This window comes from Xiphophorus maculatus, chromosome 9 (assembly GCF_002775205.1).
Source record: "Xiphophorus maculatus strain JP 163 A chromosome 9, X_maculatus-5.0-male, whole genome shotgun sequence".
Lineage (NCBI taxonomy): Eukaryota > Metazoa > Chordata > Actinopteri > Cyprinodontiformes > Poeciliidae > Xiphophorus > Xiphophorus maculatus.
In genome coordinates this window covers 21,660,937-21,684,734 of record NC_036451.1, presented here as the reverse complement: position 1 = coordinate 21,684,734, position 23,798 = coordinate 21,660,937, and the positions used below count along the sequence as shown (strand labels likewise).

Genomic DNA, 23,798 nt, shown 5'->3' with positions numbered 1-23,798 from the left:
CACTTGAAGCTACCAGAACAGAAAAAACTTCCATCAATAACGCATGGCACAATAATATAGCTTAAGATATAGTATAATGTAGAAAGATTAAATGAGTCCAATTTCACTGTATAATAATTGAATTTTACAAGATAGTCCAGTTGAAAATCTCTTTAAAAAGCATGTTTGATCCGTCTTAATTTCTGTGAAATACGGCAAATAACAAGAAATGAACTTATCTGCTTAAACCTCACCTGGTTCCTTGCAATCTGTACTGACGAGTTCATATTGCTTTGGCTGTTCACTTGCTGGGAGCTGAGAGGGATAAATAGCACATATTCTCACTCCTTGTTTCAACTTCTATTTCCCAATAATACAAATTCAGCAACTCACTTAGTGAAGCCAATAAAGTCTTCATGTTTGGTGTTTATGTAGGCAAGCTGGATGTCAATAAGCAACAAGACCTAAACAGAGGAGACATTAATCAGAGAAATGGGCCGTTATACACGTTGTTATTTTAGCTAAATTACCTAAAATATTTTCCTTTGCACTGTGTAAGTGTGTGTGAACAACCTGCTCTCTGCATTTATTTTCCTGCTCTCGGATTTCAGTGATAATAATCCTCTCCGTCTCTTCTCGCAGTTGGGGAAAGGCGCTGAGCTGTGTGGCAGAAACAGAGCGGAAATCACATACGGGGCGGCTTCGACACCATGTAAATATACAACGAACACACACCAGACATGTCGAGTGCCTTTCAAACGTATTCATAACCCCTTTAACACCGCCGCATTAGTTTTAGTGATATGACCACAAACTCCCAATGTAATTTCTCTGGATTTTATGTGACAGTCTGAACCAACGTACAACAAGTGGAAGGAAAATGAGACATGTTTGTAAAAATTTTGTTTAACAAATTTTTGTCTAAAAAAAAGTGGGCAAGGATTTGATTTGATTTGAAATATTTCAAGTATCTCTGACTGTAGACTTAGGTTGTTGTACTGCTGGAAGTAGAACATTTGTTTCAAGTCTTTCAGCTCCATTCATCCTCCGATCATCTTTTATTGGAGGAAAAAAGATGATCCCTACTGAAAAAATGGAGTCCCCACAACATAATGCTATCTCCGTTGTATTTTACTTTTTACTGCAGCAACGGTGTGTTCCAGGTTAGGTCTAGTGCTACTTTTCCTCCACACATACAGGCCAAAAGACTTTACTTTGGTCTAATGTGACCAGACAACCTTCCTTCACAGGTTGCTGTGTCTCCTCTATGGCTTGTGACTTTAAACGATAAGTCTTCTTGCCACTCTTCCGTAACGGTCAGATTTGTGAATTACAGGACTAATAACTGTCCTGTTCACAGATTCTTCCCACCTTAGCTGTGAATCTCTGCAGCTGCAATAAAGTAATAATGGGCCTTCTGACAATTTCCCTCTGTCTGCATTCTCAGTTTTCAGAGGGCAGCCATTTGTTGCTAGGTTTCCAGTTGTTCCATACTCTCTATCATTTTGATGATGGATTATTTATTTATTTATTTAACACTACATTAAATGTTCCCAAAACCTTATTGTTAACCTGTCTGCTGTGTTCCATTGTCTTCATGATGCGTTTGTTCTCTTATGTTCTTTACAGAAAACTGTGATTGAAGTGCACAAGGGTGGATTTCATTTATTACTTAGGTGATCGTCTAAGCCATTTGGTTGGACTGGATTTTATTTAGAGGTATCAGAGTAACAGGGGCTGAACATAAATGCACACCACACTTTCCAGACTTCTTTTTTTTTTCATTTTTGTAAAGAGACAGTTTAATGGGTCTGAACACATTTGCAAAGTACAGCATTTTCATACCTTGCTAATACACTGGTAAACAGTCGTAATCAGTTCCTGACTGACCATGTCAATGAATTTAATGCACGGCCCTTTAAGACTTGTTATCTGTTTCTTTACTATGGCTTCAAATGCCATATCAGGTGTAAACAAGCCTGTCCTGTGAGGGGAGAAAAAACATAGAATTATATTTTGGAACTGAAAACTACAAATGAGGAAAGGGGGCTGAACTCTGTACTGCACCTGACTCCATGTATGTTTCGTATGGCATAGTTGATCTCCTGGCGGAGCTTCCTCTCGTCAGACTCAATCTTGGTGAGGACATCGCACCATTACAGTTAAACATTACAGCTACTGAGGGTCATAATTTATCAGAGAACAGTTGTATGGCCGCTTGCCAAGTGCAACTCAAACACACATACCTTGACCAGCTCGGTGGGGAAGCGTTCGTGGAAGATTTGGTTGATCCTAGCCCCTCCAGAGAGTGTCACTGTGTCCACTTTGTCACCGGACCCTTCGATTAGCTTCTCAAAGTCAACAGCCAAACGCTGAACCAATCTAAAGACAGAAAAAACACATTGGACATCCACATACACATCAATTAAAAGGTGTACATAAGAATAAACACAAAGAGCGACTAACTGTAGCAGTGTCTTGGTCCTGCGTGAAGCATCGTCTGGACTGAACTTCCTGTATTCTTCAGCCTTTTTATTCAAGGCCAGAAGCTGGCTCTGTAGGTGGCTACGAAAGGCCGGCAGCGCTTCCCTGATGTGGTTTGTCAGTTGCTGCAAACAAGTACTGTCAATGCTCAAGTGCAATGCGTTTCTGTTCCCAAGTGGGCATGCGTGAATTGACGTTAACCTGGTTAAGTATTCTTTGTAAATATGGGGTCCCCATGCGTTCTGCTATGTGTTTGTAAGCTGGATGGGACAGAAAGAAATCTCTCTCTGATTCCAGGGCTGCCATGATGTCCTTGTTCCCATCAATGTCCTTCTGGCTGCGGTTCACAATCCCTATGTAACCTGGGGAGGAAGAGGTAAAGCACAAGCAATGAGCATCTGGTCACTGTAGGCAACACCAACAGTAATATGAGGAACATATAGTATATGTGTATATAAGTACAAGCTTTACTATGCTTCTTGTGGAAGTGAGTTTGATGTTTTTGTTTATTTTAAACACGTGCGGGTCCATGTTTACTGGTAAACCAGTGGAGAGCGGGCATTGAGGCGCAGCTGTCTGCCGAGAGTTGATGCCGTTTTCCCAACAACACTTTTGTTTGTTTGGAGTTTATTTTCAGATCATATTAACTTTCTCTTCAGTACTGCAGTCAATCAAAGATGACACGAATTACCTGCACAGCTCTACTACGAGGAAAAGTAAAAAATAAAACTTTTTCACTTAATGTGAACTTTCTCAAGTTCACATCAAGTTCAAGTGATGTGAACTTGAAAAAGTTCAAGTTCACATCACTTGAACGTTTTCAACCCTGTACATGTTACATTCACAAACTTTCATGATTTAATCTGGTTTTGATGTCAGTAACTAAAAGGAAAATGATTTGTTTTGTGTAAATAATTTTGAAAATGTGTGGAGTGCATATTATGTGTGTATAACCACTTTTACTTTGATACATCTAAATCAATTGCAGTGCAACCAGCTTCCTTCACAAGTAGCTTCTACACCTGTGAGTAGTTTAATGTTACTATGTTACTATGAGTTGCTACTCGGTGAACCCCTCAGAGGTTTGTTAGGTAATAAAACAATACCCCAAGCTTCAATAACTAACTGCTTAATTAATCTGACAATGGAGTGTGGCATAACTGCAAACGCACAAATACCCTGTCAGTAATATAACAGTTTGTGTCAAAGTCTTTTCAACAGACAAAATGGCCCAGTCAAAGTCTAGACTTCAAATCCCACTGATAGACTGTGGCAATATGTTTGAAAAAATTGGTTGTTCTTTATCCAGCCCGACTAAGCTTGAGCTATGAGCAACAATTTCAGCCTCCAACCAAATGATACAGAAACACCCAGAAAGAGTTACAGCTTTGATTGCAGAAGGTGGATCTACAATGTATTGCCTCGGGGAGACTGAATTCAAAAGCATGCCACACTTGTGGCCAACACCACCATAAAACACCAAAAAAGAAATATAACCATGCATCATTTTCTTTACAATAATGTACTATTTTGTGTATGATAATCAGAAAATTTACAAGATGCTAAAGTTTGTAGTTGTAACATGGCATAATGTGGAAAAGTTTGAATGGTATGGACACTTTTGCAAGATACACAGTCTTCTCATGTGAGACAAATTCAGCTTGCATATTCTGATGTGTCCTTGGGAACTTTCCCCTTACAGCCATTTTTTTTCCCATTATGACAACAGTGAGAAATTTGTGTGTATGTATAACAGAGGGGCATGTTGTACGAAGTGGACCAAATCCCTGACTTAGAACAGTGATAGATGTAATAGCAGCAGACTTCAAATATAATGCAGCAGCTCAGTGCTGCTACATGAGCACTTATACCAGTGGGCTCCCATGGCTAATGGATTTCCACTGCAGGAGAAGCATGAAGGATCCCAGCAACTGGAAGTGCTTTACTCATTCTGCACACAGACACACTCTCTCCCTCACACACTCAAACGCCTGCAGTCTACATTGCCCACATTTCTCACCCCTAACCACTCAACAGCAATGTATATTATTACAAAGTACAAATGCATGCACGTAGGCATGATCTACACACTATTTCAGTTATAATAATAAAAAAGGGTAAAACTGGAAGTGTGACAAATTATATATATAAAAAAAAGATCATTTCTTTTTGTCAACACACCTCTGCGTAAGGGGAGCAACCGGTTTTCTAGTATTTCCTTGGCATCAGTTCCTTTATCCATCAGATCCAGTTTTGTGATTACACCAATTGTCCGCTGACCTGGGGCGAAGAAAAAAAAACTATCTTTAAATTTTTATTTTTTATTTTTTTTTTTTTACAATATATTATTTCAATGTTATATCAGTTTTCAAATACATTCTAAAACTTTGGCCAAATATATTTTTTTATTAATCAGGAGGATATTCTTATAAGAGATGCTTATTTGTTTTCGCACAGTTTCATGGTTTGTTTGTTTGTTTATTTGAATCCTCATTAGCCATTGCTGTAATAATGACCACTCTTCCTTGGGTCTACAGCATTAAAAAATACATTTGTTACAAAAACAGTTACAAACATTTAACATAATATATTGATTCATAATGTACAATTATTGTTGTGTTTTTCCACTTAGATTCCCTGCTGCACATATATCTCTGGAACTAGCGTTCCTGTTCCATCTGTAAGAATAAATCAGCAACAAAACTATTCCACCAAGGCAGCCTCTGCAGTAAAGTTTTAAGATGGTTTACTGTCTCAGTCCTAGTGTTTTACTATCAATCGTATTGATTTTAAGTGTTTTACTCAAGATTTCATAATGTCCAGGCCTGTCTCCTTATTTTTTTTTAATGATTCTGTTTCAACAAATTCCTTTTTGTCAGTTTCAAGTTATTCCAGTGCTTTTCATCTATACTGGGTACTAATCAGCTGAGCTTGGTTAACCAGTATTTGTCAGTAGGGGAATCTTTAACACTTTCATTGGTCAACATCACTTCTGGTATTCCATTTGCTGGGGATATTTACACACAATCGAGAGTTTTCAATCGAAAACAAGAACTTAATGAGTAAAAATTAGGAAAAATATCCAAGTGCAAGTTAGTGGTCGATTACAGAATTACAGTTTTGAAGAAGAGGGGAGTGGATCTACTGCACCAGTGCGCCATGCCTGGTGTGTTTTAAGTTCAGACACAATTATCCAAACAGTTGTACGCAGTTGTGTAGCTGAATGAGCAACAGTACAAAGACAAAGAGTTAACGCCAACATTGATCTGCCAGTCATCCCCCACATAGATGCAAGTTACCTTGCGGGTCAACGTCTTTGGCCAGCTTAAGTGCATCTGAGTTGGCCAGGTCAGTGTTAGCGGGCGTGACAGCCAGAATAAGACAGTTCTCCTTACAGATATACTGCATGATTATGTCTCGTATCTGGTACTCTATGTCCGCTGGCTGGTCTCCCACAGGTACTTTGGTGATGCCAGGCAAGTCCACAAGAGTCAGGTTCAGCACTTTAAGCACAGAAATAAACACATGCAGGTCACATCTATACCAGCTATACCAGATATATGGTATCTAGTGGATGGGTAATGAGTAACACAGAAAAACAAGCTGCGTTACCATGAGGCGAGTAAATCTTGAGGGTGATGGGAACAGGAGAGATGCCTTTATTTGATCCTGTGAGTCTGCGTGTCTCTGACTCAATTTCCCTGCGGATATCACCGAAATCTGTGAACTTCCTTCCCTTGCAGTGGAAGAATTCCCCGTATTCTTGAAGGATACACAGTAAGCAAAAGAAACATCAGTGAAACAAGCGCAACGTCATCAATAGAAGTCTACTTGACTCTCGTTATCACCGACACAGTGCTAAAGCAATTCTACTTCTATTTGCAAGCATTTTATTAAACGAGAAGAAATACAGGAGTGTTGAGCACTACTCCAGCGTTTTAAGGTATAACATATGCTGCCATCTAGTGGTAACAGGGAGGACGTACTAAGGAGTGACACATCAACTGCATCTGTGATGTTTACCTGCGCTTGAGTTTAGGAGCTGAAGGATTAACGGTCTCCGTGTGACAATTCCTGAACCCCGTGGAAGGAAGTCTCTGTTAGATAAGAAAGATCGATTTTGAAAAAAATAAATAAATAAATATGCAGACACACCCCCCCACGCCTAAACACACACACAGACAGACAATGGGCAAGAAGCAGTCAGTGTTTCAGAAACATGGTTTTAATTCTATTTGGAGCAAACCAAGCTATGACAATAACTGCTATGATGATATCATGATTTCCTCATACAACGCGTCATACAATTTACGCAGCATTTACAGGATAAACGTGATGACAAAGACCACAAAAATGGTTTTCACCAAACACACAGATTATTGTTTGAGGAAAGTGACGCAGCGGGTGCAAAATAACCCCCCCCTTTCCTATTAAAAATCCTTTTCAGGAAGTTTGTTTTACTACATCCTGTTGCCGGTCAGACAGTTCACTACAGAAAGGGTTGTCATAACACAATCCTGAAACAAAGGCCTGCAAATCAGGGCTAAAATATCAACATGGACACAGATGGGAACTAGTGTGTTCATCACAACTGCTGCTTCAGTTTGCTTTGTAACTTATTCAAACAACCACGCTATTCACCAGAGAGCAGGAATATTTTTAAAACCATAACATCTTTCATCCGTCTAGTCAAGATGGGACAAAATAAGGCTTTGTTCGGGCCATTTTTATTCACATGAATAACTTGTAAGCTGACTAGGGTTGTGCTCCAGGAGTCACGTTGACCTCAGTCCTCTTTACTGCCTTCAACAAAGTCTGCGTGTGAGATAAACTCTGAGGGCTCATGGTGCTCTGAGTGCCGTCACACCACCACGTCTGGCATCCACCACTTCACACTGGCAAACATGTCCAGGACGCTCTGTCGGACTCCATGATGTAGAACATACAAACACTGGGAGATGCATGAAATATACGTTTCACTTGATCACGTCCTGGTCGCTGAGAGGCCCTCATTGTTTTACTTTTGACCATATAAATCACCCCGCAGTACTTTACAAATTTATGCATATAAGACTTGCAGTATCAATAGATTTGATTATTTGTTGGGGTTTTTTTTGGATGGGAGATTAAAGGAATAGAGGATAAATTAATAAAGACTCAGAAGTACTTCTGAGAGTGATCAATAACAACAAACATACAGATGTTTTAAGGACAAATTGCTGATAAATTGACCCACAAGAGGGTGACGACTCAAACACCAACAAATAAATATCCATCCTTCCCTTCTCTAAATAAAAAGAAAATATTCAGAGTGAGACACAAACAAAAGCAGAAAAATCTAAACTAGATAGCTACAAATTAGGCAGAAGCTTAGATCATATTCATTAGACCTTTTCTATTCCTCACTCCCTACACTTCTTTTTACGCTGTAAATTAAGAGCATTAAGTTACTGGCGTTCAGAAGTATTTAATAAAATGTAGCAGTGGCGGTTTTTAACTTTAGTGGTACGGCTTTGACGCAGTTAAACCCAGAAATAGCTTTCTATTTCCTACTTGCATGTCCGGTCAATAGGAAGTAGGCACCACCTTTGCTGCGCACAGTGGAGAAAATATGGCTGTTGGCATATGTTACTGAAGTTGGTATATGATTTGAAGCTTGTGACGCAACTCAAAATTGAAGAGCTGTTTAGGTAGTGCAGACATTTTACCATCTCCAGTTCAGTATCTTGCACATTTAGACGAGTCAGATGTCAAAACTACTTCACAAAAGTGAGCAAAAGTTTTTAAGACCCAATTTGAGATTTACAAAATATTTCTTTTTGTTTTGTAAATACCAAAGAGAATTTGAATGCTTGTATGCCATTGTTTACCACTTCATATTGAGAAGGCTTATACTGAAAGCAATATATTTGGAAAAGGGGGATTCAGATTTTTTTTTTTTCAATGTTTCTGACATTACACATAATAAAATGTGTTGGTGGAGCAGTTGTTAGAACTTCTGCTTTGCAGCAAGGAGGTTCTAATTTTGAATCCTAGCCTGCACCCTTCCTCTATAGAGACTGAATGTTCTCCACATGCGTAAGTGGGTTCTCACCAGATACTCCAGTTTTCTTCCACTGTGGTCCGGCACCTTGCAAATGTAACTGGTAAAGATAATGGACAAATAAATGTGGGGGGGTTTGGTGCGAATGTGTGTGAGTCAGCAACAAGAGGGGCTCACCCAGCACACAATTCAGGTTAGAACCACCAATACTAGATTGTGGAAGGCATAGCATTTATCCTTTGCCTTTTCAGTCTTCCTCCAAGTTCTACAAGAGATGGTAATTCATAATTTTTCTTAAGTGGCAAGAGTTTCTTCTCTGTATGGCATTATGTCAGTAGAAACATCAGTTATCTAACTATAAAACATGTCAAATTACTTACCGCATATTATTCGATAAGCATGAATAAATCCCAATCATAAGGGTGTGATGAATAACTTTGGCTGAAAAACTAAACCCACCTGTGCACTTTTCCACATTTTCACAGTTATGCAGTGGGACAACCAAGAGGTGGTCGGGAATGGACATCTTATGATATTAGTACCCCCCCCCCCCCCCCCCCCCCCTCCTAATATTTTAATGCATGGCTTTTAGGGAGAGGAATAACATTCCTCTGTGAATATAGATATTCATGTAATAGGAACAGTAATTTAGCATGATTTTCAACTTTTTGCAGGGATTTAAAAATGTCTTAACATGTTAAAATAGCTGATTTTTTGTGTGTAGTTACTAACAAACGCAATATACAAATTATTAGGTTGTTTAAAATGTAAAAGATTTAAAGTTCCAACAGAACATATACGGTAAATACATAAATAAACCTGAAGTCCTGTTTCGGCTTTTTGTTTTAGTGGGCCACTCCTAAATTCCCCCTTCATTCTGGACGCGCCCCTGCAGATAGTGAAACTCCACGTGGAGTGATTCACGCACAAAGGGGAATTTTTTGTTGTTGTTGTTCTTTCGGTTAACATTTGAGTGATGATGATCTTACCTGCCAACAAAGTTTTCCAGCACGGAGCTCTTACCCGCGCTCTGGCCGCCCACCACGGCGATCTGCGGCAGGTGGAGGCTGCAGCTCTGTCCCACGGTGCTCAGAGCTTCCTGGAGGCGGTTGACCAGCGGGATCAGGTCCTCCATCCCACGGTTGCCCATCGCAACGAGGGCTGCTACCTGTCCAGCCCCAATTTTCCCGTTTCCCCACCCTTTCTAGTCAACGCCACTCGACAGCGAAACTACCATATTTTAATGTTACTCGGGGTTATAAAGTCTTCATGAAGTGAAAACATAAAAACTTAAAACATAGGACACGCGAAACAGGGCTGCTGCTGCTTTTTCCAAGGCAGGACCAGCCGTTAGCACTTCAGAGTAAAGAAAGTAACATCGGTCCTTGTCGTTGTCAAAGAAAGAATATCCCCTATAAAGTTCGCTAAAGACATGTTTCTTCACTCAAACCTTAAAACATTTGTAGTGTTTCCTCTCGTTAAAACTCCGGACAAGTTTCCGTAGTTCCCCCTCTTCCCTAAGGTAGCTCCATGGAAAACAGAAGTAGGAACGTTCTGCTTTGACAGCTAACGGAATGAAGTTTTCTGCGCATGCGCACAAGCGAACAAATCTGCCTCCCCTGAGCAGCCCTTCCTTTGTCCCCCCCTTCTCCGAAATCAGAAGACAGACAAACTTTGTAGCCAATTAGCTAGCACCTAAAAATGCAATCACTGCTCTGGGGTTGCAGCTATTTAAACTCCCACAGGTCTGCAGTAGGGTAGGGCACAAGCTGCAGCCCTATAAACACAGCAACCAGAGCCAGAGTGTGTAGTTCATCCACTGTAAATAACGCTGCTGCATTCTTAGCCTGTGAGGGAGTGTGCACAGTGGAGTGAAAGAGAAACCAGAGGCAAGTGAAAGAAAAAATGCACACGATATTTATTAGTGATACATTTTTTTTTTCCATCAGTCTAACCCTGTGCTTAAAAAGTTACTCTAGCTTCAGATCTTTTATCATCTCTGCAATGTCTATGAGTGGCCTTCGTTTGGGTTCAGTTCTGTCACAGGACAACATGCTCTGGAAATTCTTGGCTGCTTGGCTGGAGGATGGAAGGATGTGCGCGGCATTCTTTTCTTCTCGGGAGCACAGGAGGACCTCGTTGATCTCCTCGGCGATCTTTCGAGAGAGCACAGTGGGAAACACGCTCTTGACACGCTCGAGCACGTCCGTCCTCAGGACTGGATCGCGGCACACGAGGTTTAATATGAACAGACCTGGCAGCAAAAGATTCAAAAGGATGGTATTACAAACACATGAAAAACTATATTTCCGTTTTAATAGCCTCAAATCTAAATAAGTCGGGGATGTGGGTAAAATGCAATGGCAACATTTAATGTACTCAAATGAAGATAAAGTTATTGCATTTACTTTTAGTTTTGTTTCGGATACGTGATCCCAAGTTATTTCCTGTTTGGTCTTGTCAGGCACCTTCCCACTTCCCAAACACACACACACACGCACGCACACCCCCCCACACACTTGATTCCTCTACTTCTGCATTCCAGAATTATGACATAATCCCAAAACATATGTAAAGACACTGCCACACATCTTAAATCATTCTGGCATTAAAAGCTACAATAAGGCATGTTTGGGATTCAGTGGCTTCCAATACAATTATTATAATCCTTGAACTTTTCCACATTTTGTCACGTTGCAACTATAAACTTAAGTGTATTTTATCGGGATTTTATGCGACAGAACACAACGTGCTGCATACTGAAGTCAATTTAAATGGAAGGAGAGTGATGAAGGTTTTCAATGTTTTTCTTTCTTCATAAAAATAAATCTGAAGTGTAATTAACCCCAAGTCAAAACGTTTCATCAGTTTTGTACATCTAGAAACTGAAATCATTCTTCTATGCAAAATAGTTCAATCACATATAGACTTAATAGTGGGTGTCTGAGATTAGCAGCTTCCGAGTCTCATCAGAGATCTTTAATTGCAAGTAGGTCAAGACTTTGAGAAGGGTCTAGGTTTTATCAAAACCGTGCTGTTGTACCTTTTTGCTAGATGTGTACTTCCACTTTGATCTCAAGACTATTGCAGATTATTCTAAGCTTTTTTTCCCCCAGAAATATATATGTAGTAAAATTGAACCCTTGTTTACCTCTAGGAGTGAGCAAGTTAAAAACTTTCTGCAGAACAGCAGTTTCTACAAAGGCAGCAGGAGGGCAGCTCATCCCCACAGAGCTGTCTTTGTTGTCTACATCAAACATGACGACATCAAACAAATGGCCACCTTGTAAAGAAAGAAAAGAAAACCCAGTCAGATGTGAGTTTGTTGATATATCCACTTTTTTTTTTCTGTCAACGTTCCTGACGCCTTATTTTCACGCTGACCTTCTTTCTCCAGGAAACAGATGCGCTCCAGGCCATCGCCAAGGGTGACGGTCAAACGATTGTCCGGTCGGAATCCGAACCATTCCTTTGCCACCTCCAGCACAACTGGGTCTAATTCTACTACCTCGACGGCGGCATCAGGCACAAAGTCTCGGAGGAACTGAGGCAGGCCTCCTCCGCCGAGGCCCACCAGGAGCACCGAAACCGGAGCGTCTAGGAAGGAAGACGGTCAGAAAACGTTTGTAAAGATGAATCCAATGCTAACTCATGCAGAGGTTCTGGTATATCCAAAAATGGAGGGGTCTGCATAGACACACACCTTTGTTCTGTGTGGTCCCCACGCCAAGCATTGAAAGACCAGCCACCATGACCTCATGGTGAGCACAGCACAGGAAGCCGCTGTCCACTGACACACAGGCTGAAGGTGTAACTGCTGCCTTGGTCTTCTTTTTGTTCTTCTTCTTGTGACTTGATGCTGCACAAATTTTCATCCATTTAATTTATTCATATTATTGCTCCCCATTTTATTATATTAAAATAAAACCTTTAATGTCAAAGTGAAAACTAATTTGTACAACATAATGACAGTTAAATAAAAATATGTAGCATAAAATAATGCCACATTCAAGTCAGTACTTGGTAGATGCACCTTTGACTGCAACAACAGCACAAACACTCACTGGTTAATCAGTATTACTGGCTACCATTATAGCATGAAGACAAAAGGACATTCCAAGCAAATCAGAGAAAGGGTTATTGAAAAGTATATGTTAGGGGAAGGATACAAAAAAATCTGGAGTTCAGTTTAATCCATCATCAAAAGATGGAAGGCATATGGCACGTGTAAATCTGCCTAAATCAAGCCATCTTCCCAAACTGAGTGACGACAATGCCACAATGTGACAGTGCAAGAAGTGTGTTCATGTGAGTGTGCAGCTATTTTCTGCTCCCCCTCCCTTCAGGGCTGCACACTGTCATGTAACTAGGGAGTTCCTAATTCTAATAATAAATTCAAATATGCTGCTAATTTTGCTTAGAGTTGCAAACAAACCCATTTGAATATTTAATTTAAGGAAACTACAAATGTCTTGATGGTACATATATAAATTTATTAATGTTATGATTGAGTTTTTCTCACTTTTTATTATTTTCCATAAATAATATCTGTTGTGTTACTGTAACTGCTGAGCTGACGGCTAATAGTTGCCTTGTTGATTTTCATTTGGTTCCATTGTGCCACAAAATGTGGCACAATGGGAAATGTCCCACTAAATGTTTAACAATGCACTGCAAATGTGCTGATCTTGCTTAAATGTTAAAAGATTATTTTTTAACGGTAAAGAAAATCTACATGCAAAATAAAAAGAATGACCAGTACTTGATGGGACGAGTCGGCTCTCTGACTGAACCAAGGAAATGTTGGACAGGAACACCAGCCTGCGATACAGTTCTCCATCTTCTCCTCTGACGTTCTCCACACAGTACTCCCCACTGAGCTGACTCACACCCCTGCTGACTTCTTCTCGCCAACCGAGATCCCCTCCCACTGACAGAAACGGCACCTACAAGAAGAACCAGGGTCCCAATGGATTACCGGATGAGCTTTTCCAGAGCTGCAACAAGCTCATTTTTGTTGAAGGCAGTTTTAGAAAACAACATCCGAACGTAGAGGAAGGCGCTCTGGTCGAGTGAGACCAATGTTTGACTTTTTGTCTTGCATACAAAACATTAGGTGCAGCAGAAAAAAACTTGAGGCCGTGAAAGTGGTTTCACTTCCAGAACAATCGTGATGCTTATAATGCAGGAGAGCTACTGAGGGGTTGGTTGGATCAAAGCATATTCATGAGTTAGAATGACCTAGTTCAAATAAATCCATATAACAATTTATGACAAGACTTGAAAGTTGATTTTCTGAAATGTTCTTCTTCAACCAGCCTGAAAAAGTCTGAGCTATTTTGCAAACAATCATGGAGAAACCCTTCATGTCCTAGATGTCCAAAGCTAACTCAGACATACCCCAAAAGATGGTGGCTCTACAAACTATTTACTCATGAGGGATAGATACAAATGCATTCCATATTTTTTTATGATATACTGCTTTGTGTTTATCTATCAAATAAAATCTTTGAAATTTGTGGTCGTACAGTGACAAAATGCAAAAACACTTACGCGGACACGAATACTTGCGTGTTTACCTGCTGGTTGGTTGGCATACCCGGTGGAGCCAAGTCCATCACCACCGGTGAGAGCTCTGATTGGACTGCTTGCATGTCTGTGTACTCCTGATTCCTGTGCATTGAAGCAATAACCAGGCGACGAAAATTGGCGCTGGCAGCCAGCTGCCTCCTGCCCTCAGTGGAGCTATAGAGCCAAGCCGTCTCACTCCCTCTGGGTACTGTCAAAACAAGACAAGTCAGGCAACTAGAATCAATGTAAGAACAAAAAAAACATAAAAGCAATGTGATGGAGAAATGAAGAGCTCACCTATAAATATAGCAAATTGGTTGGATCTCGGCACTTTGGCTCCAGGCGGACAATCTTGCACTGTGAGAGTGTATCTGGGAAGACCTGTCTTGGCATTACAGAGCGTAAGGGAAAGGCTCGAACCAGGGTCTGTGCTTGTACGAAGTCTCTTCCTCAGAACAGAATAAGCCTGATACTCCCTCACAGCAGACAACAGCTCACACACCTGTGTGTGTCTGACAGGCGCTCCATCATCGCCGACACACATCTCTAGAATGGGAGTAGGCATGGGTTGGCGGAACTTGGTGCAGATGAGAACAAAAACAGGTAAAGCGAAGGTGTCTTCTTCTTCTTTCCCCCTTTCGTCCTGCAGGCAGTGAAGCCTGACCGCCCAGCCCATGTGAACAAAGTGCTCCACAGCCAGCTTGACCACTGCCTCCTGAGCCAGAGTCACACACACATACCGCCCACCGACTTTAAGGACCCGACCAACCTGCAAGCACACAATGACGGGTGGACAAAAACGTAAATCCTTTTCATATTTTGTCTGGTGCTGCATCTGCTGCTGTCTTACCTCAGTGATCATCCTCCTGGCCAGAGCTCCTTCCTCTTCAGATGCCATTGCATCCAGAGTGCCTTTGTCCAGAGCGGCCTGGAAGCTGGCATCCTCATAGGGAGTCTGGGTGGCATCCACCTGATGGAAGGTCAGGTCTGGTCGGCGCTCTGCATTTCGCTGGCTCATGTGAGCCACTACGGTCTCGCTGATGTCTATGTTAGTCAGGTGTTTGTAGCCAACGTCATACAGCTGCTCACTCAGCTCAGAGTTACCACAGCCGACGACCAGAACCTACAGGGAGGAATGCAACGACATGGAGAACTGTAAATAAAAGGCTTGTGTTCTGCAGTCATGGGTTTATAAAAGTTTCAAACTGTGGCAGGATACTGTTTCTCCCACCTTATCCTGCACTTTGATGTATTTGTGAAGAACGCCGCACAATTTGTTGTAGTCTCCATACCACTCAAAAGCTCTCTCCCCTCGCTTCTTGAAGAACCTCTCCCAGTACTCTGCAGAGCTGAACTCCTCGGCGGTGCGAGGTAAAAGGCTCATTTTGTCCTCTAGGGTGTGAAGTCGTTTCAACAGCTACTTTCCAGAACTATTTTTCACTCCGCATGGCTCCTCGGACTCGGTTGTCTGCCCGGACAACATTTCTGACAGTACCTCAAGGTGATTGGTGAATTCTTTCGTTCGCGAGGACGCTTGCTGGTACCTGATTCGCTGCGAGGTGAAGGGAGTGATTTCATTGGCTAAAGTGGAACTCTGAAGGTCCGGGTTTTTTTAGTTCTCCCGGTGTGGTTAAACATGGCTGCCCCAGCAAGAAAAACTGTCGTCTTTGTGACTGGAAACCCAAAGAAAGTCGAAGAAGTAAGAGTTTGACATTTTGTTATTTGCTACTGTCTTGTTTTATGTTTAAAGTCTCTATTTTTCTTACACGTATCAAATTTGTTTGTTACATCCGTGAGCTGCGTTTTAGATGTACCGTTTATATTTCTAACTTCGTTTCCCCCCCCCCACATCTTTCAGGTTGTCCATATACTCGGAGACCAATTTCCCTACAAAGTCGTGTCGAAAAAGATTGATTGTAAGTACTTAAAGGAGACACCTGACTTAAAATTAGCTGCTACTGAATAGCCTCATTGAGTAGCAGCTAAGGAAGCGGAGGCATTTTGTGACCACAAGTAAAACGTTGCTACGTTAAGTTAAACGTAGCAACGTGGCAAAAGTAAAACGTTCTGTTTTACTTGTGTGTTTTACGTGTTCACCACAAGTCAAGATACATATAAACAATATAATAGCATAACTCTCTGTCTCTGCCCACGCTTCACGCTCTGCCCACTATACTCCAGTGCCTGAGTACCAGGGGGAGCCGGACGAAGTTTGCATACAGAAGTGTAAGGAGGCCGCACGGCAGGTACATTATATTGCAACTGTATAACTGCAAGACCCCCTCCCCCTCATTTTCACCTAATTTTGTCAGCATAAAAGTGAAACTGCCGTTTTTATCCTGAAGATTGATGGACCAGTCATAGTGGAGGACACCTGCCTGTGTTTCCGGGCTTTAGGAGGACTGCCTGGTCCTTACATGTAAGTGCAGTTCCTATTCCTAATAAAGTCGTACATCTCAGATCAGAAAACTTTACCAAAGTTAACAGGTTTTTTTTTTTGTTTGTTTGTTTCTAGCAAATGGTTTCTTAATCAACTACAGCCAACAGGTAAGTAGTAAAGTAATTGTTCATTTAATGTTGGGTAAACAAATTGTGATTAAAGCTCTGCAATATTTCTAATCTTTTGGTATTTGGTTGTGGGATTGTAATTCAGGCCTCCACACGCTCTTAGCTGGCTTTGAGGATAAATCAGCGTGGGCTCTCTGCACCTTTGCATTCAGCGCTGGTAGAGGTGAACCCGTGCAGCTCTTCAGAGGGAAAGTTGAGGTTAGATTCGGTCTCACTGACATTTCTTTAGTGGCTGCGTTGTGTAGTTTTGCCTCTGACATACTTCTCAACATAATTTAGGGGATGATTGTGGAGCCCAGGGGGCCTCCAGACTTTGGATGGGATCCCTGTTTCGAGCCAGACGGATATGACAAAACGTAAACAACTATTTGCTTTTTACCACAAGAGGGAGCCAGAGGATAACACACTGTTAGAGTGGATATAGAAAATACCAAATCAGAACCCCCATCCTATTAGGGATAAAGTGCCTTTGTCAATGCACTGTTTTAGAAATGCTTACTTTTTCTTTTCTCTCTTATCTGTAGTTATGCCGAACTTCCCAAAGAAGTAAAGAATTCAATCTCTCACCGCTACCGGGCACTTGCGGCCATGTCCGAGCACTTTGCAAAAATCAACCGTACCTCACAAGAGAGCAAGAAGAACAAGCAGGATGAGTAAAAGTTCTTTGGTTTCAAAAAAGTGCACCGACCTGGATTGAAATTAGATGGTTCACCTTGTAATTACTGTGTTGTGAAGCCTACCGCTGAACGGGGCTTGGGTTATATCTGTTTCTGTCTTAATTTGAATAAACTTTTATTTTCGAAGGTTCTATTTTGTGAGTCAGTCTTTGACACAAATTGTTTTGGAATATGTTTTATTTATAAATACCATGATCACAATAACTGTAAGGTAATTTTTTTTAAAAAAGGCAGCGATCACTTCCTCCAGTTTTGCTCTCCTGTGCCAAAGTAGAATCTCCAAGTCGCCTGTTTGAGTTTTAGTTTCCTGGGACTGACAAAGATAGACTCAGAAAAGACCATAATTCATGAAATGAAAAGCTCCTGGGTCCTGATGAGAGCAGCAGATCTCTCTGTTTCTAAGGCTGGGCCCGTGGATTTTGGCACAAGAAGCAGAAAGTTGTTCAAGATGGAGTCCAAAAAAGATGGAGGGAAGGGAGTTTGGGAGGAGACGGCCCCTGATGGGGAGAGTGGGGTGTTCAGTGGACATAGCACAGTGATACCAGAAGAGATTTGGTAAAAAAAATGACTGGTCTCTGAACAGGAACTACGCATTCACCTGTGACTGATGCCTATTAGAAGCACTGAGAAAGAGTCAGGCTCATAAACGTGTTTTCTTTTAGACCAGTTGGAACATGTCTGGAATACTTATATTGGTACAGTTCTGGTATATATATAGATATACCAGATAAGCACTCAATGCATGCTTATCACATAAACGAGTGTTGTTTTTAGTGAACTTTGGTTAGATTTGATTTTTAGTGACTTATTTAAGCTGCTGTTTTATCCAGATAAAATGATAATCCAGCTAACAACTTAAACGAGTTTTTAAAAACAATTTGGTGGACAAATTTGAATTTAGAGTTTTGTCTAGTTTAAAAGGGATCAAAGTTACACACACACTCACTAATCTTTAATCAAATGTCCTTTACCATGTTGTACCTTTGATACATGTTTCTGAAGCCATCAACAAGCTTCTGAAATAACTGCCTGGCTATACCATCCTTTTGTTCCATATGTGGTGGTAATTTTTACCATGACTAAATTTTTAAAAAAAATCACAATAAATTCACACTTATGCATTTAATTCTAGTTTTAATTTAATGAATGTTGTATTTTTTTCAATCCTGAATAACAGTAGTCCCTGAACCTTGATAGGATGTAAAAATTACTTTTTTCTTGCTTATATGTTGTGTCAGCATATGAACTCAATAATTCAACCAAGACATTTTGGACAATTTCATGCTCCCAACTTTGTTGGAACAGCTTCAGGATGGGCCCTTCCTGTTCCAACAGGACTGCTCACCAGCGCACGACGCAAGGTTCAAAAAGAAATGAGTCCTGACATCAACCCAAGCGAGCACATTTGGGATAAATATGAAGCAAGGACTGTGAGTCGGGCCTTATAAATTAAGAAATTGTCAAAAAACATTCCCATAAGCATCACCATAAACCTTGTGGAAAGCCTCTTCAGAAGAGTTAAGAGTTACAAAAGATGGGCCCAAAACCTAAAAAACATCAAACTTCTCTAATTTGTCTTCAGAATCTTTAGGAAGCAGATGGTCAGCTTGTTTACGCTTCAGGTTGGCTCTGGATTAATATGCAAGAAGCATATGTAAGATATGAAATGTCTTACTGTAAAACTGGAGCATTTTAGTGAAGACATGTCTTGACAAACTGCTACGTTTCAATAAAAACTCATGCATTTTGCTTGACTAATGAAAACCTGTTTGTTTTACAGCAAGTATCAGATATACTGGGGCAAAGCATGTTTAGCATTCATACTCACATCCTTTCGGCGTGGACATGTTGGCAACATTTTCAGTAGTTAGGACATAAACCTTCATGACAGCATTTAAAAATGATTGCTGTGATTACGAGTAGGGAAACTTGATGTTTTTAAGCTCCGGAAAAGCCTCAGCCTGATGGAGTTTGGAAAACCATCTCCGGACATTAACTTGGATGCATTTTCCCAAATCCTCTTCATCAGGCCCGGCAAACAGGACATTATCAACTTTACGACAAGCAGAACCAGTAATAGCCGGTTTATCCAAAGTGATCTGAAGGAGACTTTGCTGCTGCAATGTTGTGTTTGCTAAAGGAATGCGTTGCTCCAGGAGAAAAGGATGCCTGACTTTATGAGCTTTTCATCCATTAGGATTAAGCCAGAGGAAGAGGAGAGTTTGATGTGGCTTTGGGGAGACAAGCTGCACTTCCTTTTAACTGGTATGCAAGACTTACCTGCCGTCTCCCGCTGTGGCGGGTTTTATTAAAACAGTAAACGCCTGCTGATACTTGACTTTTTTTCTTTTCTTTTCTTTCTAATGATTGAACCTCGTCCTTAAAACAGCTCAAAATATGTTATGCGCGACTTCAAATCTGAAAAGACTGGTTTCACCTTTCAAAGCGACGTCCATTTTCCGTCCCATAAATTTTGCGTTTCAACAAACTCTCTTGTGAATGAAGTCTCTCCAAGACATTTAAAAGGTTCAGAAGGATGAATTATTCCACCATGAACCCGCTGCTGTGAATGATGGAAACACATGACCTAATACATATTCCTGTTGAGAGTCATCCCCAGGCTGCTCTCTGTTTATGACCAAATCCAGAGCACCGAAACACTCAGTTTTGTGGTTTAGTACTTACAGTTTACCTTTTCCCCCTTCCCCATCTGTGTGATCACATTTCCCCTTAACTAATATGAACTTTACCATTGAGACAGTTTGTATTACCACTGTACTCTTAGAAATATGGTGATTTAAACTGTGGAGTCCAAGCTGGCAGACACTCACCGGACTAATAATATAGTCTGCGACGGAAGGTTATGGTTTAAGTGCACTTCTAAAGAGTCGCTCTGGGCCAGAATGTGTTTCTGCCACGACCCGGTTGACACACAGTTGCGTATCTACCTGACATTTCCGTAGCACACACACACAGAACCCACAATGCTTCAAGTAAACAACAAAGATTGTGTTGAATAAATTAATGATTAAGAACTATTATACACAGTCTGTAAAAAGGTCTGGGCTCTGACTCATTTCCAAGACTTTCCATTTCTTCCATTAACTCTCAACCAGTCCTCGGTGGATTTCCTGGCAGGTTTCGGGTCGTTGTCATGCCACAGGGCCCCATTCTGCTTCAGCTTTTACTTGATCTTTTTTTTAATTTTTTTTTTAACAGCTGGTCTCATATGTTCCCCAAGCACCCTCTGATACATAATAGAATTCATAATGATTCTATGGTGATGATCAGGCCAGGTCCTACCGCAGCCAGGCATAAATATGTCCATGTCTTTCTTTTTAATTAATGCTTAACATAAAAATCTTAACAATTTCTGGTTTTGTAGTTACTTTCTTCAAGCCTGCGGTCACACATGCAGATTCTGATGCAGCAGAATTCAGAAGGCATAAGCCAAGATTTAATACCACAAACACATCTGTAGCTGCACCTACGGCTGTATCCTCCACCTCAAGTCTTTTGTAGGCGTAAACAGGACTGCTCACGTTTTTAGCTCCATCTTTCCATCAACTCTGAGCTTCCTCGTCTTTGCTGAAGAAAAACATTGTGCTAGCATGACGCTATGGGCATTGTAAGCAGGGGGTGGGGGAGATGATATGGACTTAAAGTTTTATCATGATATTCAAGGTTCTATTGTGATAACAAAAGTGATGATTAGACATTTTTTTAGGTATGGTACAGTAATCATAGCCCCACAAACAAAACTGCAGCTCTTGAAAAACATACCGATTTGTAAAAAAAAAAAAAAAAAACTTCTTTAGGAGCCACATAAAGAATTGTGATTTGTATCACTAATCTGCACTCAGCAGCTGCATTTAATCATATTTTCAAGTTTGCTGATATTTATTCAAAAATACTTTATTGATCCCATTGAACAAACGGTGGAGAAAACAGTAAACCTAACAATCCTGACAATACGGGTAGTTGTTTTTTTTTTCTTCTAAACATTAACTGGAATTTATTGTGACAATAAACTAGAATTATAAATGATCAAATAAAAGCCCAGTGTTAGTGTTTCTACATTTACATAATTTGGGATATTGATCAAAAATTGTCTTTTGATCTTATCTGACCAAAACACCTTCCATTGTGTTTCTTTTTTTTTCTTCTTTTTGGACAACTGTGGGTCTTTAGGATTTCAGTGTTCTTGAACTTTTTATGTTTTTAGATATTTTAAAGAATTCTTCGTAAGATGTCCAAAATTTGGAATGAAGAACTTAACTTGGCTTTAAACTTTGCCACAACTTTCTCCCTTAACTGTCTGAAGTTGCTTGATCTTCATGATGTTGCTCGTTCTCTAGCAAACCTCTCAGGCCTTCACAGAAGAACTGGAGTTATTCTAGTAAGGACAATTTACATACGCTACTTCTGAAGTCAATTAGTGGCACTGGGTTCTGTTTACGGGGATCGAATTAGAAATGAAGATGAACACATAATTTCCCTTTCACTCAACAATTATGCACTAACATGAGGTGGTGTGTTGCATAAGATTCTAGGAAACAAACTGAAGTTTGTGGTTTACAAAATCTCAACAAACTGATGCTTTTGCAACTGTAGCTGGCATGCTACAGTGGGACAAACTTAGTGCTTTTTTAAGCGTCTTATTCTTTTTAATTATGAACTTCTATCATGCTTATTCAGATGTATAAAGTATATTAAATTATACAAGCATGTCGTTTTTAATACTGAATAGGATGGATATTAAAGGGGACGTTTGCGTGCCAGTCATTCATAGGTCAGAGTTACATGAAACATCATTTACAACAAAAGCTATGACCACATGACAAGAAGTTTGATTATAATTTAATTTGCCTGCCAGAAAAAAAGGAGACCGTATTTCACCTATAATCTCTGGTTCTTAAAATCATGTCTTTTCTATAACGTGTGTGAGAGGAAAACAATAAATAGTCCCAGTCTGGTGGTGCAAGAAGTGAAAGTTCTAGCCAAACAGGCCAGCGTCGTGCAAAGTCAGAGACAGTAAAGTGCGCCGGAAGTCGTCCACGGTCCACGGCTCTCTGTGTGTCAGCGCTGCAGAGGCGCTGCTGCTGTCGGGGCTGATGCTCTGCGGGTCGTTGAAGGTTATCAGGATATCTGTGGAGAACTGCGGCAGGCGGAGCAGACCCAAGTGGATGCTCACCGTGTTCCTGGCCTCTTCGTTGAACTTGGACACACACTGTGTCCCCTTCAGCATCCAGGCGCTGCTGCACTCCGACAGGGACACCTCGGCTTTGGGTAGGGCCGCAACATTACTCACGTCGAAGGCTCCTGGCTCCTGAGCTTTGTTGCTGCCCGCGATGTCCTCAAAGTGGTACCTGGCTGCGTCCTGGTCGGCCACCTGGCCCTGGTACTCCAGCAGCTCCACGATCAGGCTCTGGTCGGTGTGGGGGTGGGCGAACACCTCCTGGTTGTCCGGGATCTCCCTCAGCTCGCTAATGTCGGTGACGTTGTAGGGGATGACCGCCGACAGAGCTCCGCCAAATAGAGGGCGAAGCCGAGGAGAGCCCACTCCTGCTGCGGTCTGCATCTCACTGTTAGGGATAAAGACAGCTGCCGAGGAAGAGAAACGTCAGCTAACACGTAGAGTATTACGGACTAACTACAGGCACACAAACACTACATGTTTAAAGGATTAGGACCGAAATACACATTGACTTACATGCGGCGAAGTCGTGCAAAAATATCCACATGCACTCTGGTTCAACCTTTGCTCTGCTTCATGTTTTGGTTCCTATGTGTTCAACAGGCGTTCTGCTGCCCCCTAAAGGCGAGGAGGACGTGGAGCGCCAAACGTGCTGATAAAAATCTGACAAACTGAGCAACAGCAGACAGATTGAAACTAAGAAGTCTGGAAGGAAAGCAATATAAAACCTGTATTTTATCAAAGGCTTTCTGAGATTTCATGTAGTGAAATACTTTTGAACTTTTCCTGAGGCTTAAGATAGTGACCTAAACATCACCAACCAGACGCCACAAGCAGTTATCTGGGCCTAGATTTGAAACTGCATTAATATGTCTATTTTTCTACACAATTTCCCACAAATACCAATGTCCCATAAAATAAAATGTGTCCACACTTTTTTTCTTTTTTTTTTCAGCAAAGGTTTTGAGTTTTTCTTCATTTTAAAACCTAAAAGTACGAATAAAATGGGGGTAACAGCAATATATTTCTTATGGTAGATATTTATCAGAAATTATTGTTTTGGAGGAAGATGACCTACAAAAAAATCGGCTTATATTTTTACAATTATATATGAGCAAAATTTTGTAATTTATAAAAACTTTTGATTTAATAGACTCCACCAGTATCTTTTTGAGAACGATGTTCTCAAAACGATGTTCTGTTTATTTTACCCCACTCAGTCACCACCACCAATAACCAAATAAATCATCAAGACATTATTGGGTAGAACCGGAACATA

General features: G+C 40.9%; 4 protein-coding genes across 5 annotated transcripts in view; 1 reads left to right on the top strand and 3 right to left on the bottom strand.

Moving 5' to 3' along the window:
- The window catches only part of dnm3 (dynamin 3), a 28,170-nt gene extending 18,084 nt beyond the window's left edge, over positions 1–10,086 (bottom strand). For both annotated transcript variants that reach the window (XM_014470903.2, XM_023339950.1), the window contains exons 1-13: positions 9,496–10,086; positions 6,487–6,560; positions 6,076–6,225; positions 5,763–5,966; positions 4,645–4,743; positions 2,665–2,825; positions 2,446–2,588; positions 2,226–2,361; positions 2,047–2,114; positions 1,825–1,963; positions 553–639; positions 373–443; positions 234–294 (exon numbers count right to left, since the gene is read on the bottom strand). In XM_014470903.2, coding sequence (XP_014326389.1) covers positions 234–294; positions 373–443; positions 553–639; positions 1,825–1,963; positions 2,047–2,114; positions 2,226–2,361; positions 2,446–2,588; positions 2,665–2,825; positions 4,645–4,743; positions 5,763–5,966; positions 6,076–6,225; positions 6,487–6,560; positions 9,496–9,656 — 1,554 coding nt within the window. In that variant the 5' untranslated portion in view covers positions 9,657–10,086. The remainder of the gene's footprint in view (positions 1–233; positions 295–372; positions 444–552; positions 640–1,824; positions 1,964–2,046; positions 2,115–2,225; positions 2,362–2,445; positions 2,589–2,664; positions 2,826–4,644; positions 4,744–5,762; positions 5,967–6,075; positions 6,226–6,486; positions 6,561–9,495) is intronic.
- Positions 10,087–10,400: 314 nt separating this feature from the next.
- Positions 10,401–15,568, bottom strand: mettl13 (methyltransferase like 13). Its single transcript, XM_014471308.2, has 9 exons — positions 15,309–15,568; positions 14,928–15,200; positions 14,375–14,846; positions 14,086–14,285; positions 13,269–13,452; positions 12,210–12,365; positions 11,891–12,103; positions 11,658–11,789; positions 10,401–10,760 (listed from the first exon to the last, which is right to left on the bottom strand). The coding sequence occupies exons 1-9, from the start codon at positions 15,459–15,461 to the stop codon at positions 10,477–10,479; spliced, it is 2,067 nt and encodes a 688-aa protein (XP_014326794.1). The 5' UTR covers positions 15,462–15,568; the 3' UTR covers positions 10,401–10,476.
- Positions 15,569–15,665: 97 nt separating this feature from the next.
- itpa (inosine triphosphatase) lies at positions 15,666–17,453 on the top strand. The gene is made up of 8 exons (XM_005795547.3): positions 15,666–15,776; positions 15,936–15,993; positions 16,259–16,323; positions 16,423–16,496; positions 16,593–16,624; positions 16,731–16,843; positions 16,925–17,001; positions 17,170–17,453. The coding sequence occupies exons 1-8, from the start codon at positions 15,714–15,716 to the stop codon at positions 17,300–17,302; spliced, it is 615 nt and encodes a 204-aa protein (XP_005795604.1). The 5' UTR covers positions 15,666–15,713; the 3' UTR covers positions 17,303–17,453.
- A 4,714-nt stretch (positions 17,454–22,167) lies between these two features.
- On the bottom strand, positions 22,168–23,390 carry rangrf (RAN guanine nucleotide release factor). Its single transcript, XM_005795549.3, has 2 exons — positions 23,036–23,390; positions 22,168–22,926 (listed from the first exon to the last, which is right to left on the bottom strand). Exons 1-2 carry the CDS (start codon positions 23,064–23,066, stop codon positions 22,319–22,321), a joined length of 639 nt encoding a protein of 212 aa, XP_005795606.3. The 5' UTR covers positions 23,067–23,390; the 3' UTR covers positions 22,168–22,318.
- Positions 23,391–23,798: the final 408 nt, after the last annotated feature.